The sequence below is a fragment of the Rhinichthys klamathensis genome, unplaced genomic scaffold (assembly GCF_029890125.1).
Source record: "Rhinichthys klamathensis goyatoka isolate OS25496 unplaced genomic scaffold, OSU_Roscu_1.1 h1tg000463l_1, whole genome shotgun sequence".
NCBI classification, from domain to species: Eukaryota; Metazoa; Chordata; class Actinopteri; order Cypriniformes; family Leuciscidae; genus Rhinichthys; species Rhinichthys klamathensis.
The window spans coordinates 191,024-207,500 of NW_026606952.1; the positions used below are offsets into that span (position 1 = coordinate 191,024).

At 40.5% G+C, this 16,477-nt stretch overlaps 1 protein-coding gene across 1 annotated transcript in view; it reads right to left on the reverse strand.

Moving 5' to 3' along the window:
- Positions 1-1,970: 1,970 nt before the first annotated feature.
- The window catches only part of rdh8b (retinol dehydrogenase 8b), a 25,636-nt gene continuing 11,129 nt past the window's right edge, over positions 1,971-16,477 (reverse strand). Inside the window, exons 2-6 of the mRNA XM_056236769.1 lie at positions 16,108-16,269; positions 13,275-13,454; positions 12,424-12,517; positions 2,670-2,853; positions 1,971-2,224 (exon numbers count right to left, since the gene is read on the reverse strand). Coding sequence (XP_056092744.1) covers positions 1,997-2,224; positions 2,670-2,853; positions 12,424-12,517; positions 13,275-13,454; positions 16,108-16,269 — 848 coding nt within the window. The 3' untranslated portion in view covers positions 1,971-1,996. The remainder of the gene's footprint in view (positions 2,225-2,669; positions 2,854-12,423; positions 12,518-13,274; positions 13,455-16,107; positions 16,270-16,477) is intronic.

The following is a 16,477-nucleotide window of genomic DNA, read 5'->3' on the forward strand; positions in this document are numbered from 1 at the left end:
TAGATTTTTGTGCAAATTATTCCATGCCCGCCCAGGTTACGTATAAATGTTTTCTCATGGTTTCTCCTGATTCCTCAGTGTCTCTTGTCTCCAATAACAGCATGGGCACGTGTGCAGTGGAGATAATATCTGTACCTGTAACAATCTAAAAATGATTTGATTTCTATATCTGTATTCAGATAAAAACAGACGTAGGTGGGGGTTTGTCTAAAAGTATGTTAAATTACACAAGACGCTAGTTTTAAATATAGATCTGTTCCCTTCATAGTTTTGTACACCTCATCAAATAATTATTTTTTTATTATAATTATTACATTTCTTAAAATATCTTTTAATTGTCGGAGAGCCGATAGCCTCATAGGCTGTGTTTCAATATGCACTTGCACTTCAGGTGAGTTTACACTCACTCACTCAAAGTACAAGGTTTAAAACATTTAAATAGACATATCAAATAGTAGAAAATGTGTATGATTTAATATTTTAGTTCATTTTAACCTTGACAAAGCTCTGATTTCTGAGTCATGTGGAGACAGCAAGTTGCTAATTGATTTCGGATCATGCCCCTATTATTCACAGAGTTTACACCCATTCACTTTAGACACTCTTATAGCGTAGTGATTTTAGAGGTTAATGTATAATATTGTGCTATGATGATACCCTGGTTCACCTGTTATCCAGCAAACATGAGGAGTGAATGTGTCTGCCCAGTATTTTTCCTATTATTCAGTAGAATTTGTTATTTGTTTTGAAGCCATTATCCGTGCCTTCCCGAATAAGATATTTGCCTTCAGGCACATCCCTAGTTCTCAATCTTAAAAGATTAATAAGGTTGCTCTAAAATGTATATAAACTGATCATCAAAAAGTACATTTGTGATTAATTTAAACATGAAGTGGTTTATGAATGATTGAACTGAAGACAGTAATCATGAATGTGACGAGATATCAGCAAATTGAAACACGGAGGTTGAATTCACTGAGAATAAATCACATCTCCTAATAGTGTTCTTTATTTTTCCACATGCTGTCAGATTTAGCAGCGATTCACTAAATGAATTGAGATCAGCGGCGGTACACACACTCACAGTATCAGCGGCGGTACACACACTCACAGTATCGCTGTTAAACACAGATGATCACGGTGTAACTCCAGTCTTTCAGGAGCTTCAGAGCTCAATCTGCTGCCTTCATCACTACAACATCTTCTTCTGAAATGATGCTGTTTATCCTTTATTAGATTAGATTTGATTTATTGGTTTATTTAGAAGGGGACAGTGCAATTTCATAAAAACGCATGAAAAAACATGGTTAAAAAAGCCAGAATTAGCCAAAAGGCTATTTTTCATCTGTAGTCCCCTGGCCAAGATGTAAAAAAAAAAGCATTACAATACAAACAAGAAAATACATTAACAAGTCTATGGCAAATTGACTACAATATAACTACAATATAAATAACACTATAAGATAACTCAGGGTACACTGTTACAATAATAAGACACACAAAAACACATTTTTAAAAAGGCTATAATACACTCAATAGGCTCAATTTATAATACACTCAATTAGGTTGACTTTACTATGTGCTCTGTCCCACTAACTTAGTTTCATCTCCTCAAAAATATACACTAAAATAGTGCTTTATATACTATCTTAAACTATAAAATGAAATCTTAACAGCTTATGTGAGTTACTCTAAAGGTTTACTTGTCTAGACTTTAATCTGTACAAAGACAAAAATAAAGATTTCAGAGTTAAAAACACATCATCCTTTTTAAGTGTGCTTGAGTTAGAGAGAGAGTGTGTTTTTGTGTGTTTTTAACTATTTGGAGTTTATCATTAGACCCTTAAGGTGTAGTCTGGCTAAACTATCCAGATACAGTAGAAACCAGCTGTAAAGAGAAGCACAGTGTTCACACACAGGTACATTACTGCATGTTTGTGTTCATCTGTTAGACGAGACGATTGATCTTTGTAAGTATCCACAGGAGATGTGTGTGTTAGATTGGTGAGATGGTTCGTCTCCGTAACCATCCACAGCTCAGGCACTTCATTAAGCTCACGCTGACGTTCATGACTCCTCCCAGGTTATACAGCATGTGATAGAAGGTGTGAACAGACAGGCTGCCGGTGTCGTCCGCATACTTCAGCGCCACGATCGGAGTGTAAAGAGGATTCGTCAGGTTACGGAACGGAGGATGAGGCGACTCGATCACCTTCTTAGTGACCTTCAAAAACAGAGAGAGAGTGAGTGAGTTTCATTTAAATCTTCAGTACCTCATTAAAGAGAGCTCATGTGACGCCATTGTTCTTTTATTAAGTTTCACACCAAGAACAATAACTAGATCATAACTGTAACAATAACTTATAGTTGACGATAATGTTCTGTTTAATCTAAGTGTACACTTTTATTTTTACATCATCTGCTGCTTTAAATGCTCGAGCTCTTTAAAGCAGAATTGATTGTGATTGGCTGTCAATGTTTTAATCATTCATTAGCTGGAAATCGTTCCAAAAGTGATTCCAACAATATCATTCCTCTGTGTCATTATTGTTATAGTTGTTCCGTGGACTTCACTATTCTCTTATAGAGTAAGAGCAAAAGTTTATGGTTATAGTTATGATTATAGTTGTTGTGCTTGTGAACAGGCCTTACTTCACATGTGGTCTGACCTTGGCTATGTCCTTGGGCGTTTGGCCCAGGCCTTGGAAGATGTTGACTGCGCCGGTCAGGTAGCAGGTCCTAAAGTGGTGGAGTGTCTCGGCATCAGTCCCGGGGAACTCTTTCTTAGAAACGTCTTCGATCATCCTCATCTCAAACTCGGTGTGTACGGGCCCGGGCTCGATCATTGACATACTGACAGACAGACAGACAGAAAGATGGGAAATCAAATACACGCACCGCCATCCAGAGAAAGAGTCAGCTCAGATCTGTAATGAAGCAGGAGCTGGAGAGATGGCAGGCAGTCATGGACTTTCAAAGCTTTGTTTGGTCACATGCTTTTTCTCCTCAGTGGTGATTTGTTAGATACGGTGGAGAAAACAAGTGTGACCACCAGATGTCACTAATGCACATTGTGTAATTTGAGTAATTAAACTTTTTTCTGTACAGTTTGATGACAATCTCAAATGCTTCAGAAAGCCTCAGTTTCCCATCACTAGAGCTGAACCCCCGATGGATCCATTTGTGGTCATTCGTTCTAAAACTAAGCAGGAGCTGAAGAGATGGCAGGCAGAGATTCAGATCGATGTGCCTGGGTTTTTATTAAACAAATAAACAAGCATAAACGAGAAACCAAGAAACATAGAGAACCAAAGAGCAGGGACACGCACCATCATCTGCCTGCTACAGCAAACATCGACTGACAAGGAAAAAAGGAAACACAAGGGCTATATATACTGTAAGTGTTGTTGCATAAATACTTGTGTTTTCATGATGCATAGTTCATAATTGCTGTTATAATTTCATGTAACAAATAGAAATTATTTTTATGTAAAGATAAAATATATTACATGCTTAAGAACTAAAGGGTAAAATAAGCTGCTAAATAAGACATGGTTAACAGTGTATTTATCTCATTCTGTGTATTTACGTTTGTCCCGGAACTAATGTTTTCTGTATGTGTTACCGCTACGACGGTATAAGTCGACACACACTTCCTTTGGATTCGAGTGGAGCAGATGGCTTCGAGGCTTTGTTAAACTGCATCAAAGTTGCAAATGTGCTTTTTGAAGTTAATGCAGACGGTTAAATGGACTTTCAAGAGACTTTAAAGAATTCAGTAACCTCTTTTCACGACAAGCGGCCAACGAGGTATTATTATATTGTCTTTATTGATCTGGATGCTGTTTGTATTTTCTCTGCTAAGCTAATGTATTGGTTTATTTGTATTGTGTTCATTACAATGTAGTTCTCACGGTGTATGGCATGGTGTATGGCATGGTGTACAGAACTGTTGAACGAAGCTTGGATGTACCAAGAGACCAGACGTGCCCACAGCAATAAACGCCCGTTTCAAAGAACTGACCTGTGTCTGTGTTGTCGCGAAGAGAGCTACAGTGAGAACTCGACCTGCTCGGCGCGGGTATGAGAGAAGACGAGACTACGGCGGGTAACGACGAGACGAAGATCCAGCATATCAGATAAGCAAAGCCCTGGACACACTGTCGACATAGCTACCACAAGCAACGGTTATTAGACTTTGTTGAAAGTGCAGCTTTCCGTGTAAAGGCCAGAAAGAGCTCTACCAAAGCCATCTTAAGTCAAGTGGTGTGAGAAGTGGTTTAACTTGGAAATTGCAGTTAAGGATTTAAGTCTGTGACCCTTGCATACTGTTTTGGCTTGTGTTTAAGGATATATCTAATTTGCTGGTATTCATGATTGTTACCTGCGACAAATCTAAAAGGAAGAAAGTTCAAACCCCTTAAGCAAATTAACATGTTTCAGTAAAGTTAAAGGAAAGTACATTATAATTTATTTTCTTTATTTATACTTTGAAAGATAACAGAAGTTAAAGTACAACTTAAGCTAAGTTTAAAGGGTAATTTCATCGATGTAAAAAAAAATCAAGTGCAAAAACAAGTGATTTAATGCATTTTGAACATATTTAATTCACAATTAAGGTTTATATTTGTTTGTGCCAAACTAATTCCTAGTTTTAAGCTAACTTGAAGTCTAAAGAAGTTTAAATACTGACACAGTTACTGTGATGCAATATTCAAGTATTTAGAGTTAGGTTTCGCTCACAGTCTCCGCACATCTGTTAAGATTCACATAATTACTAACAAACTTCCTAGTTAATCACACTTAGCCTACTGTAGCTTACATGTACACGCAGCCTCAAAATGTCTAACTCAAACACTGAGACCTGTCATGAGAATGCCAAATCCCCTGCTGAAGCCGAAGCTATAGACAATGGAGCTGCAGAAGAAGTAGAAAGGCTACGAAGAAGTGAAAGAACCCGAACCCTAACAGAAAAGGGAAAAGAACTTAAAGAAGAAAAGCTAAAGAGCGTACAACGTCGGTATAGAATACTCTATGAGAAGTGGAGGTATCATGCAAGAACAAGCAAAGAAATATTGACTGATGAGGCCTCCAAAGACGAATTGTATGAGCTAATTGAGAACATTAAAGGTACGTGTGCTGATCTAAAGATAGTTTACGAAGAGTTACGTCGAGTCCAAGTTCCTGAACCAGAACTGCGGCGCAGAGTGGACACGTGTGTATCGCTGTCAGGATTTATTATTCAAAAGGCAGAAAGGCATCTTGAAGGCCTTACAACAGAAGAAGAACCCTGGCCTGATGTTGGATCGATCCTAAACTCTACATGTGCTCCATCAAGGCTACTGTCTCATCAATCAAAATGTGGATCTGCCCACTCTAGCATCCACTCACTTAAAAAAAATGAGGCTGCTGCTGAAGCTGCTGCATCACAGGAGGTCTTGGCAGTGTTGGATGAACAAGAAAGAGAAATGACAGCACTTCAAAGGTTAGAGGTTGAAGATAAGCAACGACTGGCACAGTTTGAGTCTGAGAACCTAGCTAGACAGCAAGCAATGCAAGAGCAGCGTAGAAAACTCGAACGTCTTGAAGAAGTGAAGAAATTGAACGCTGCAAGAGCTCGAGTAAAGGTCTACAACCAAATCGAAGAAAATTTTGAAGCGATTGACTTGCTACATACTGTTGCATCAGCAGGAGAACCTCGAACTTTCCATGCTTCAAGCCCCCCATTTAGTCCTCCATCTCTGCCAGTCGCATCTCAAACTCTCTATGCTTCAAGTCCCCCATTCATTCCTCCATCTCTACCAGTCGCATCACAAACTCTTCGTGCCTCAAGCACCCCATTCATTCCTCAATCTCTTCCAGCTACAATGCAAGCCCTTCATAGTCCACAAAGCCTACAACTGGTATCTCAAGTCCCACCAACTTTAGTGCCTATACCTCAAGTGCAGAACAGCTCTGATTTGGTCAACGTGCTAGCAGAAGCTATAAGTGCTAATCGTCTTCCAACTCCAGAGCCCTCGTTATTCACTGGAGATCCTTTGAAATTCAAAGACTGGCAACTCTCTTTTGAAGCGTTAATTAACAGGAAAAACATTCCAAAGAATGAAAAACTGTACTACCTTAGAAAGTACCTAGGTGGCGCCGCAAAGAAAGCTGTCGAGGGATTTGTCCTACTAGGAACTGAAGCAGCATATGACTCAGCCTGGCAGCTGCTGGAAAAACGTTTCGGAGACCCTTTCATTATTGGGAAGTCCTTCAGAGACAAGCTGCACGCATGGCCAAAAATAAGCTCTAAGGATGGTTGTGAACTAAGAGAATTCGCAGACTTTCTTAAGAGCTGTGAGGCAGCAATGCCCTACATTAAAACATTGGAAGTTCTCAACGACTGCAATGAGAGTCAAAAAATCCTGCTGAAATTGCCAGACTGGTTGGTGTCCAGTTGGAATCGCAAAGCAATGGAAGTCAGACAAACAAGAGCTGAGTACCCACCGTTCAAAGAGTTTGTAGACTTTCTGTCGAAGGAAGCAGATCTCGCTTGTGATCCCATATCCTCAGTACAGGCGCTCAAGAATGTGGAAAGTGAGAAAATAAGGTATCCACGAAGCCAACCCATACGAGCCAAGACATTGTCTACAAACACAACAGAGAGCAGCATTCCATCATGTGTTTTCTGCAAAGGAACAGGACATGTCCTCTCCAAGTGTAAAAGGTTCCTGGAAAAGACAGTTCAAGACCGCGTCAAGTTTGTGCATGCAGAGAAGCTTTGCTTTGGATGTTTGAAGGCTGGACATCACTCGAGAAGATGTGATAACAAGAGCACATGTGAAAGGTGCCAGAGGAGACATCCAACATGTTTGCATGATGACAAGTTCAGTGAACGTCAAAGGTCATCACCTCAAAAAGGAGAAGAACACTTAAAGTACAAAGCAAACATCAAAGAGATAACTGCAACTGCAACCACAAACAGAGTCGTACAAGACGGCGTAAGCACACAAACATCTCCAATTGTTCCGGTCTGGATCTCATCCATAAAACGACCAGATCAAGAAGTTCTTGTCTATGCGCTTCTAGACACACAGAGCGACACAACCTTTATTCTAGACGAAGTGGCCCAGGATCTCAACATAAACAAAGAAAATGTCAGTTTGCGACTATCCACGATGTCTACAAGGTCGACAGTCATACCCTGTCAAAAGCTAACAAACCTGCAAGTGAGAGGATACAAAAGGATTCCATTACCATCACTTTTCACACGAGAGTTTATCCCAGCAGACAGGTCGCACATTCTGACTTCTGAAACTGCCCTAAAATGGCCTCATCTGAAACAATTAGCAGACAAGAGTCCACCACCATTGGACTGCGAAGTAGGCCTATTGATTGGTTATAACTGTCAGCAAGCTCTTCTACCAAGGGAAATCCTGGCTGGCAAAGAGAACCATCCATACGCACAGAGAACTGATCTCGGCTGGAGCATAGTCGGCTGCTCAAATACAGAAAGTGACTGCAGTGATGCAATAGGAACCAGTCATAGAATCATAGTGCGACAGGTGACGCCTGCAGTGCATCAATCAGTTGAGTTAAAGAGGGAAGTACACTTTGCTTGCAGAACTCAAGTCAAAGAGATTAGTCCAACAGACATCATTAAGGTTCTCGAATACGATTTCGCAGATAACACTACAGATGACAACCTGGTTTCTCAGGAAGACCTTCTCTTCTTGTCTAAAGTAACGAAGGGTATAAAGCACAAGGAAGACGGCCACTACGAACTACCACTTCCTTTCAAGACAGATAAACCTAATCTCCCAGACAATAAGCAATGTGCTGTTCGAAGGCTCACCTCTTTAGAGCGAAAGTTGAGAAAAAATGAGCAGTATAACAAGGATTATGTCTGTTTCATGAATGACATCATAACCCTAGGAGATGCTGAGAAGGTCCCGTGGAATGAACTCGATAGTCAATCAGTGTGGTACATTCCGCACCACGGAGTCTATCACCCCCACAAACCTGGGAAGATCCGTGTCGTTTTCGACTGTTCAGCACGTTTCCAAGAAACCTCTCTAAATGATCATCTGCTGACCGGTCCAGATCTGACCAACACATTAGTCGGAGTACTATGTCGATTTAGAAAGAGCCCAATAGCCATCATGTGCGACATTGAAAGAATGTTTCATCAGTTTCACGTCGCAAAGGAACACCAAGACTACTTAAGGTTCCTCTGGTGGGACAAAGGCGATCTGGACTCCAAACCCTCAGTGTACAGGATGAAGGTGCATTTGTTTGGGGCAGCATCGTCCCCAGGCTGCTCCAACTTTGGACTCAAACATCTGGCATCTCAGGGTCATGGAAAGTTCAGCGAGGAGTCCATAAAGTTCATCCAAAGAAGCTTCTATGTCGACGATGGCTTAATAAGCGTAAAAACAATCGATGAAGCCGTTCATCTGGTGAAAGAGTCTAGAGCCTTGTGCAGAACAGGAAATCTTCGGCTACACAAGTTCGTGTCCAACGAAAAGGAAGTGATCGCCTCAATACCACCAGAAGAATGTGCACAGAGCAAAGATCAAGACATGGCCCTAGGAGAATTTCACATCGAGCGAGCACTTGGAGTTCAGTGGTGCATCGAAACTGATGAATTCAAATTCAGAGTCGTGGTTAAAGAGAGCCCACTGACAAGAAGAGGAGTTCTCTCTACAGTCGCCTCTGTCTACGATCCGTTAGGATTTGTAGCCCCCTTCATATTAGTCGGCAAACAGATTCTGCAAGAGCTATGTAGAGAAAAGGTAGGCTGGGATGAAGATCTCCCCGAACACATTCTGCCAAGATGGGAGTTATGGCTTAAGGATTTGCCACACCTGGCAGCACTGAATATTCCAAGAAGTTACCTTCCATCACATTTTGACTCAGTCATGCGTTATGAGCTACACAACTTTTCAGATGCAAGTCTCAATGGATACGGTGCATGTTCTTATCTCCGAGCAATAAGTGAAACAGGACAGATCAGTTGTTCACTCGTCATGGGGAAAGCAAGAGTAGCCCCTACCAAGCTAACGACCATCCCAAGACTTGAATTGTCGTCAGCTGTGACTTCAGTCCGCAATGGTGATGTTGTCAAAAGGGAGCTCGAGATTGAGAACTTAGAAGAGTATTACTGGACTGATTCGAAGGTGGTTCTTGGCTATGTGAACAATGATGCCAAGAGGTTCCACACATTCGTAGCCAATCGGATCCAACGCATAAGATCTAGCACGAATCCTGAACAATGGCGACATGTCAGCTCTGGAAATAATCCAGCCGACCACGCCTCAAGAGGACTGACTTCAGTTCAGTTGAAGGAGTCTAACTGGCTGAAAGGACCTGACTTTCTCTGGCAGCAGAATCTTCCATGTAAAGAGGAAATGGTGGGAGAAGTTGACACGACCGATCCTGAGCTTCGCAAATCCCATGTTCATGCAGTGAAGACGAAAGAGGTGAATTCAATGGTGAACCGCTTCACAAAGTTTTCTGACTGGTCCAGAGCAGTGAGAGCTACTGCTAGGCTAAAGAGATTCATCAGAGAATTCAAAGGACATCAGTCAAGAACAAAGGAAGCAACTAGCCTTGAAGAAAGAAGAGAAGCCGAAATCTTTATTATCAAGCTGGTGCAAGAACAAGCCTTTGCTGAAGACATTCAGAAAATCAAGCTCCAGAAAGAAAATACCCTGAACAAGCACAACAAGTTAAGCCAGCTGAATGCCTTCTTGGACAAGGACAATGTTCTCAGGGTGGGAGGACGATTATCTCGATCAGCCTTACACTATGATGTAAAACATCCGGCAATACTTCCGAAAAAATCTCATGTGTCAGCCCTTCTAGTTAAACATTATCACGAGCGTGTACATCACCAAGGAAGAGGCATGACCATGAACGAGCTGCGTGCAAATGGAATATGGATTCTTGGCTGCGGAAGTGCGGTCTCCTCACACGTTTATAAATGCGTAACTTGCAGGAGATACAGAAGAGCCACAGAAGTCCAAAAGATGGCAGATCTCCCCGAAGATAGAACAGAAATGTCCCCTCCATTTACCTATTGTGGCATTGATTGCTTTGGCCCCTTCATCGTAAAGGAAGGAAGGAAGGAATTGAAACGCTACGGATTGTTGTTTACTTGCTTATGCTCCAGAGCAATACATATAGAAACACTAGACGACTTAACAACAGATGCTTTCATGAATGCGCTTCGAACCTTTGTAGCTATTAGAGGACCTGTGCGTCAATTGAGATGCGATCAGGGAACAAATTTCATGGGTGCCAGGAGAGTGTTTTCTGATTTGCTCAAAGGAATTGACCAAGAACGTCAACGAGCATTTGGTTGCGAATTTGTAACGAACGTCCCATCAGCAAGTCACATGGGTGGAGTTTGGGAGCGTCAAATTCGAACTATCCGAAGCATCTTAACCGTTATGCTCGACAAATCCGCAAGCAGACTTGACACCACATCGCTGAGAACGTTTCTCTACGAAACAATGGCTATAATCAACAGCCGGCCACTAAGTGTTGAACATCTTCACGATCCCACCGGACCAGAGCCTCTCACTCCCAACCATATACTAACGATGAAATCATCAGTTATTCTGCCCCCTCCTGGACAGTTCTGCAAAGAAGATCTCTATTTGCGCAAACGTTGGAGAAGAGTGCAGTTCTTAGCTGACGAATTCTGGCAAAGATGGAAGCGGGAATACTTGCTAAATCTTCAACAACGACAGAAATGGCAAAGAACAACACGGAATTCACAAGTTGATGACATTGTGATTCTACAAGATGACAGCTCACCAAGAAATGAATGGAAGCTTGCCAGGGTTGTAGAAGTTCACCCTAGTGCAGACAGTATGGTGCGGAAGCTGAAGCTACTAGTCGGAGACACTACTGATAAAGGACAGCCACTAACTAAAAGAGTCTACCTCGAAAGGCCCATTCACAAAGTAGTTACCTTACTTGAATCTAACTAAGTCACATACACAAGATTACATTCATTCAGTCTTACAACACTTAATTGCCCTTTCGTGTATATAAATCCTACATTTGAAGTTAATTAGGGATTTGGTGGGAGTGTAAGTGTTGTTGCATAAATACTTGTGTTTTCATGATGCATAGTTCATAATTGCTGTTATAATTTCATGTAACAAATAGAAATTATTTTTATGTAAAGATAAAATATATTACATGCTTAAGAACTAAAGGGTAAAATAAGCTGCTAAATAAGACATGGTTAACAGTGTATTTATCTCATTCTGTGTATTTACGTTTGTCCCGGAACTAATGTTTTCTGTATGTGTTACCGCTACGACGGTATAAGTCGACACACACTTCCTTTGGATTCGAGTGGAGCAGATGGCTTCGAGGCTTTGTTAAACTGCATCAAAGTTGCAAATGTGCTTTTTGAAGTTAATGCAGACGGTTAAATGGACTTTCAAGAGACTTTAAAGAATTCAGTAACCTCTTTTCACGACAAGCGGCCAACGAGGTATTATTATATTGTCTTTATTGATCTGGATGCTGTTTGTATTTTCTCTGCTAAGCTAATGTATTGGTTTATTTGTATTGTGTTCATTACAATGTAGTTCTCACGGTGTATGGCATGGTGTATGGCATGGTGTACAGAACTGTTGAACGAAGCTTGGATGTACCAAGAGACCAGACGTGCCCACAGCAATAAACGCCCGTTTCAAAGAACTGACCTGTGTCTGTGTTGTCGCGAAGAGAGCTACATATACACACTAACAATAAACATAACACAAGACTAATCAACAAGAAAACTACAAACATGGCACTCGGGACAGGAAGTAACACAAAAGTCCAAACAAGAAATTGGGAACATGTAACAGGATCTAGATGATTCTCTAGAACAGTGGCAATGCAAAATTACACTCTTTATGACTAATTAATTTTCATGACTTTTCATGTCATTCGTGATTACATTATATAGCTTGACCTAATTCGTTATTTGACCTAATTTTTATGAATCCTTGTAAATATGAATTTGCATGGGAAACCTGGCTCTTCAATTTCATTTATTTGAGGGACAAATTAAAATGGTCGGCTTATATCTTGGTTTCTAGTTGCTTCAGCTAATTTTAATGCTTTGTTGTTACACATTTTAAGCCATTTTAAGTAATCTTGTGGCTCGCTTCTGGAGAACCACTACTCTAGATCTTAGTTCCTGATCTGAGATCTTTATAGGGTTTGTACCCGTAACAGCCTCTCCACACCAGCAGAGGGACCTCTCACACAACACCACTCGTGCGATTCTGCTAATGTTCATGGTGTTTGATCACTGAGCCAAAGAGTGTTAGATACTGAAAATCAAAGTATAAACGAGAAGATGAAATGCAGAAGTGTAGAATTGAGCTTAGTAGCAAACGCTGGTGTTGAGAGTGCAGGGAAACTCACGTGACGTTAAACTTGAGCAGCTGGACGGCCAGACTCTCACAGAAGCCCTCTATGGCGAACTTTGACGCGGAGTAGACGTCATTAAACGCCACACCTGTGAAGACCAACCCACGACACAGAGGACATCTCTTACCGCGGTTTTATAACTTTAGAGTTGTGAATGTTCTGTACACTGATGATGTTTCTACATGTGTGTCATTCAGCAGGTCATCTGTCTTCATCCACATGAAAGGTAAGAGATCTTCTGCTGTTCTTCAAGGAGAAATATACAGTCAAACCAAAACTTATTCAGACACCTTCAAAATGTCCCACATTATCTCAGTTTATTCGCTATAGTTTAGACAATGGTGATAAACATGAGCAGAACTCAGAGTTCTCAGATCAGTGGATATTTGACTGGTTTTGTCCGTCCTTCTGTTAGACTCTCACACATGAATTATGTTGAATATCTGTCAGCTGTTAAATTTAACTACACAATTAGATAATACCAGTTTAGCTCAACCAGTGACCAAGCAATGCTTCATGTTGTTCAGTGTGTGTGTAAAAAGAGCATTAGCAATTACAGAAAACACACTTCAGCAAAACATCATCAGCTCAAAGTGGAGGAATCATTGTCACTGGTAGTCACTGTATGAAGAATATTTGGGTATAATATGTCACAGTTTACTCCTCACTTACATAAATGAACTATAGTGTCCTGCACACACTATTGAAACAAATATCAAAATTATATCTGGTGTCTGAATAATTTTTGGTTTGACTGTACGTGTGTCAGGACAATAATCCTCAAGCAGAGCAAGAACCCTTAATCGCAATAAATGCAGTGAAGTGAATAAACAGCCCGTGTTTACCCTGCAGGCCCATCACACTGCTGATGACGACGATGTGTCCAGAGCGCCTCCTCTTCATGTCGGGCATGACCTCTTTAATCATGCGCACCGCACCGTAGAAATTGGTCTCGAACACGTTTGCCATGTCGTCCATACTGAGCCCCTCCACCGGCCCGACCAGCCCGACGCCAGCGTTACTGACTACACACACGGATCACAGGCACTTCACTACTCATGTCAACGGGTTTAAGGCCTGTTCACACCAACACCAATATTACGCATGAAATTTCCATCTGATTTTTTACATGCTATTTAGGGGTGTAACGATATTTGAACCGAACCGAAAAACCGCGGTACACCACCCACGATACGTATCGCGATACTCTCATGGCGAACCGAACACGCCCCTCCCCCTGCTGCCCCGCCCCCTGCTGCCCCGCCCCCTGCTGCCCCGCCCCCTGCTGCCCAGCCCCGGCTCATTGCACCTCATGTGTTATGTGTACACAACGAATACAGGGCTGTTGCCTAACCACCATTAACCACATATAATCGCAATAAGCTCAGTGTTTTGTTACTTTTGATAATAAGCAAGGTGTAATCTTTCAAATTATGTCTATTTGATCACGAAATGCAAACAATAGCCTAAATGCCGTTTTGGGGCTCTTAGATGTGGCGTGACAGATATCACTGTATGCATGCGGATCATCTCTTCCTCAGTTACAGAATAAACATGAATGGACACCCGAAGGTATGTTGAAAGATACAGTATACTTACTGAAAGGCATCATAACTCGTGTAAACACTCAATCAGTGTTTCAACAGCGGAAATACGTCAATAAAACGCTTAGTTTTTCACATACCTTTATATTTACCTCAGGCAAGTCATTCAGTGTCCACAGCTTGCTGGTTTGCTAACTCTTTCACTAAATAAATGCTATATATTAGCCTATATATTATATTTTACTTAACCTGTTTATGATATCTTGATTATTTAATGTATGTTTAAAATAGTTGTCATGAAAATAACAGCAACTGTGTAAATTATTATATAACAATAACAAATTAGAGTAAAAACATGTTAATGCAAAAATTTCCTTATGTGCAGTTTACATGTTTTCATACAATTTGTTATTTGAGTGTTGATTATTATTATATAATTTAGGCTAAAAGTCTAGGCTCTGTTGTTAAGCTTTAATGTTATAGTAATGTGCAAGTAAGGGCTGTAGTTTACAGCATTAGCAGATCATTTTGTTATCCTTGAGAAACGTTTACTTGTAATTGAATTAATTTAAAGACAAGGACACAATTTGTTCATTAAAGCACTGTTTAATAAAAAATAAAAGCAATTTTAGCTTTCTAAACCCCCCCACCCCACCGAAATGAACCGAACCGAACCGAACCGAACCGAGACCTCAAAACCGTGGGACGAACCGAACCGTCAGGTTTGTGTATCGTTATACCCCTAATGCTATTTATATGGAAGCTTGTTTCTGCTACAGAAATAAAAAACTACTTTCTACTTTTTTTCTCGCAATTCCAAATTTACATCTCGCAATTCTGACTTATCTCGCACAATTCCAAGGTTATATCTCGCAATTCATGTCTAAACTCAGAATTATGAGGAAAAAATGTCATACTTGTGTAGAAATAAATTAATATAAACTCGCAATTGTGAGGAAAGAAAGTCAGAATTGTGAGATAAAAAGTCGCAATCCCCTTGTTTTTATTCCGTGGCTGACACAAGTTTTTATTTATTTCTCTGTTTAAAGTTTAAACCAACGAAAGATGAATGAAAATACAATTTCACTATTTGACAGTAAGTGGCGCTTATGGAAAAGCAGAAATACAGTACAGCAGTGTAATATATGCGGTTTAATTATCAAGATGCTGATATACACAATTATTTTCTTTTTTTCTTCATATTTATTAGATTCTTTCCCTTTAGGAGAATTGAAGTTGTTTTCTATCTACCTTTATAAAATGTGACTTTTCTCAGAAAGATATATTTCTTTATTTTTATGACAGTAACCATGCTGTTGAACTGACTATTCATGTCTTTGTTTTGCTTGGCAAATGTTTTATTGATAAGACTACATTTCTCAATACTTTGCCAAGATTAGATGTCTTTCTCGCTGAAATTGAAATAAGTAATAATAATAACTTAAGAGTTAGAGATTTATTAAAGAATATGACATTATCTTTCTTACTGATTTTTCTTTTATGGTTGTCTTGTTTTTTTCCTTTTTTGTATTTTTAAATGCAGTGCTGTTCTGTCTTTGCTATAAATAAATAAAACTCTCAGTAAAAGTAAGTGTCGTATTGACAGAATGTGAAGTTTGTGTCAGTCTAAACAGATTCAATAACTGGCATTCATGCAACTTAAAATGTTTATTGCAGAAAAAATTAATCTTGGTGTGAACGGGCCTTTAGATTGGTTTGTCATTTTCACATCATTCTTATTATGTTTCATCCCTTTATTTACTCTATTTGACTTGTTCTCTGTCAGCGCTATTTCTCACAGATAACCTGCTAACTGAAACAGATTCAGGAGTGAGTCTCGATTCAACAGCAGTGTAAGTATGAATGAGTCCACTGATGATCCAGGACTCATTACTGATAGTATTCCTGCTCTTTTACAGACAGTGACGTGTGTAACGGTGTTTCGGACAGATAAACACTGGATGAAGCTCAAGGTTGGAAATAGAAACTGATGCTCAGATTAACTGGGAACCTAAAGGCTAATTTTATCTGCTTAGTCTAAATCGGTCTTGTAAACCTAAGCACGGATGAACACAATCCACTGGAGATGAGGCTCAGTGTGTGTGTGTGTGTGTGTCTGTGTGTGTGAACTCACTCAGTATGTCTATATGTCGATCTTTGACGCTGTCGACACACTGTTTGACTGATTCATCACTGCAGACGTCCAGCGTGAGCAGAGACAGAGTTCGTCCGTACGCGTCTCCAGCCGCTTCAACCAACTTATCCTTCCGCTTCAGATCCCGCATCGTAGCTATGACTGAACACACACACAGAGAGAGAGAGGGGACTAGTTACTGAACACACACACACAGAGAGAGAGAGGGGACTAGTTACTGAACACACACACACAGAGAGAGAGAGGGGACTAGTTACTGAACACACACACACAGAGAGAGAGAGGGGACTAGTTACTGAACACACACACACAGAGAGAGAGAGGGGACTAGTTACTGAACACACACACA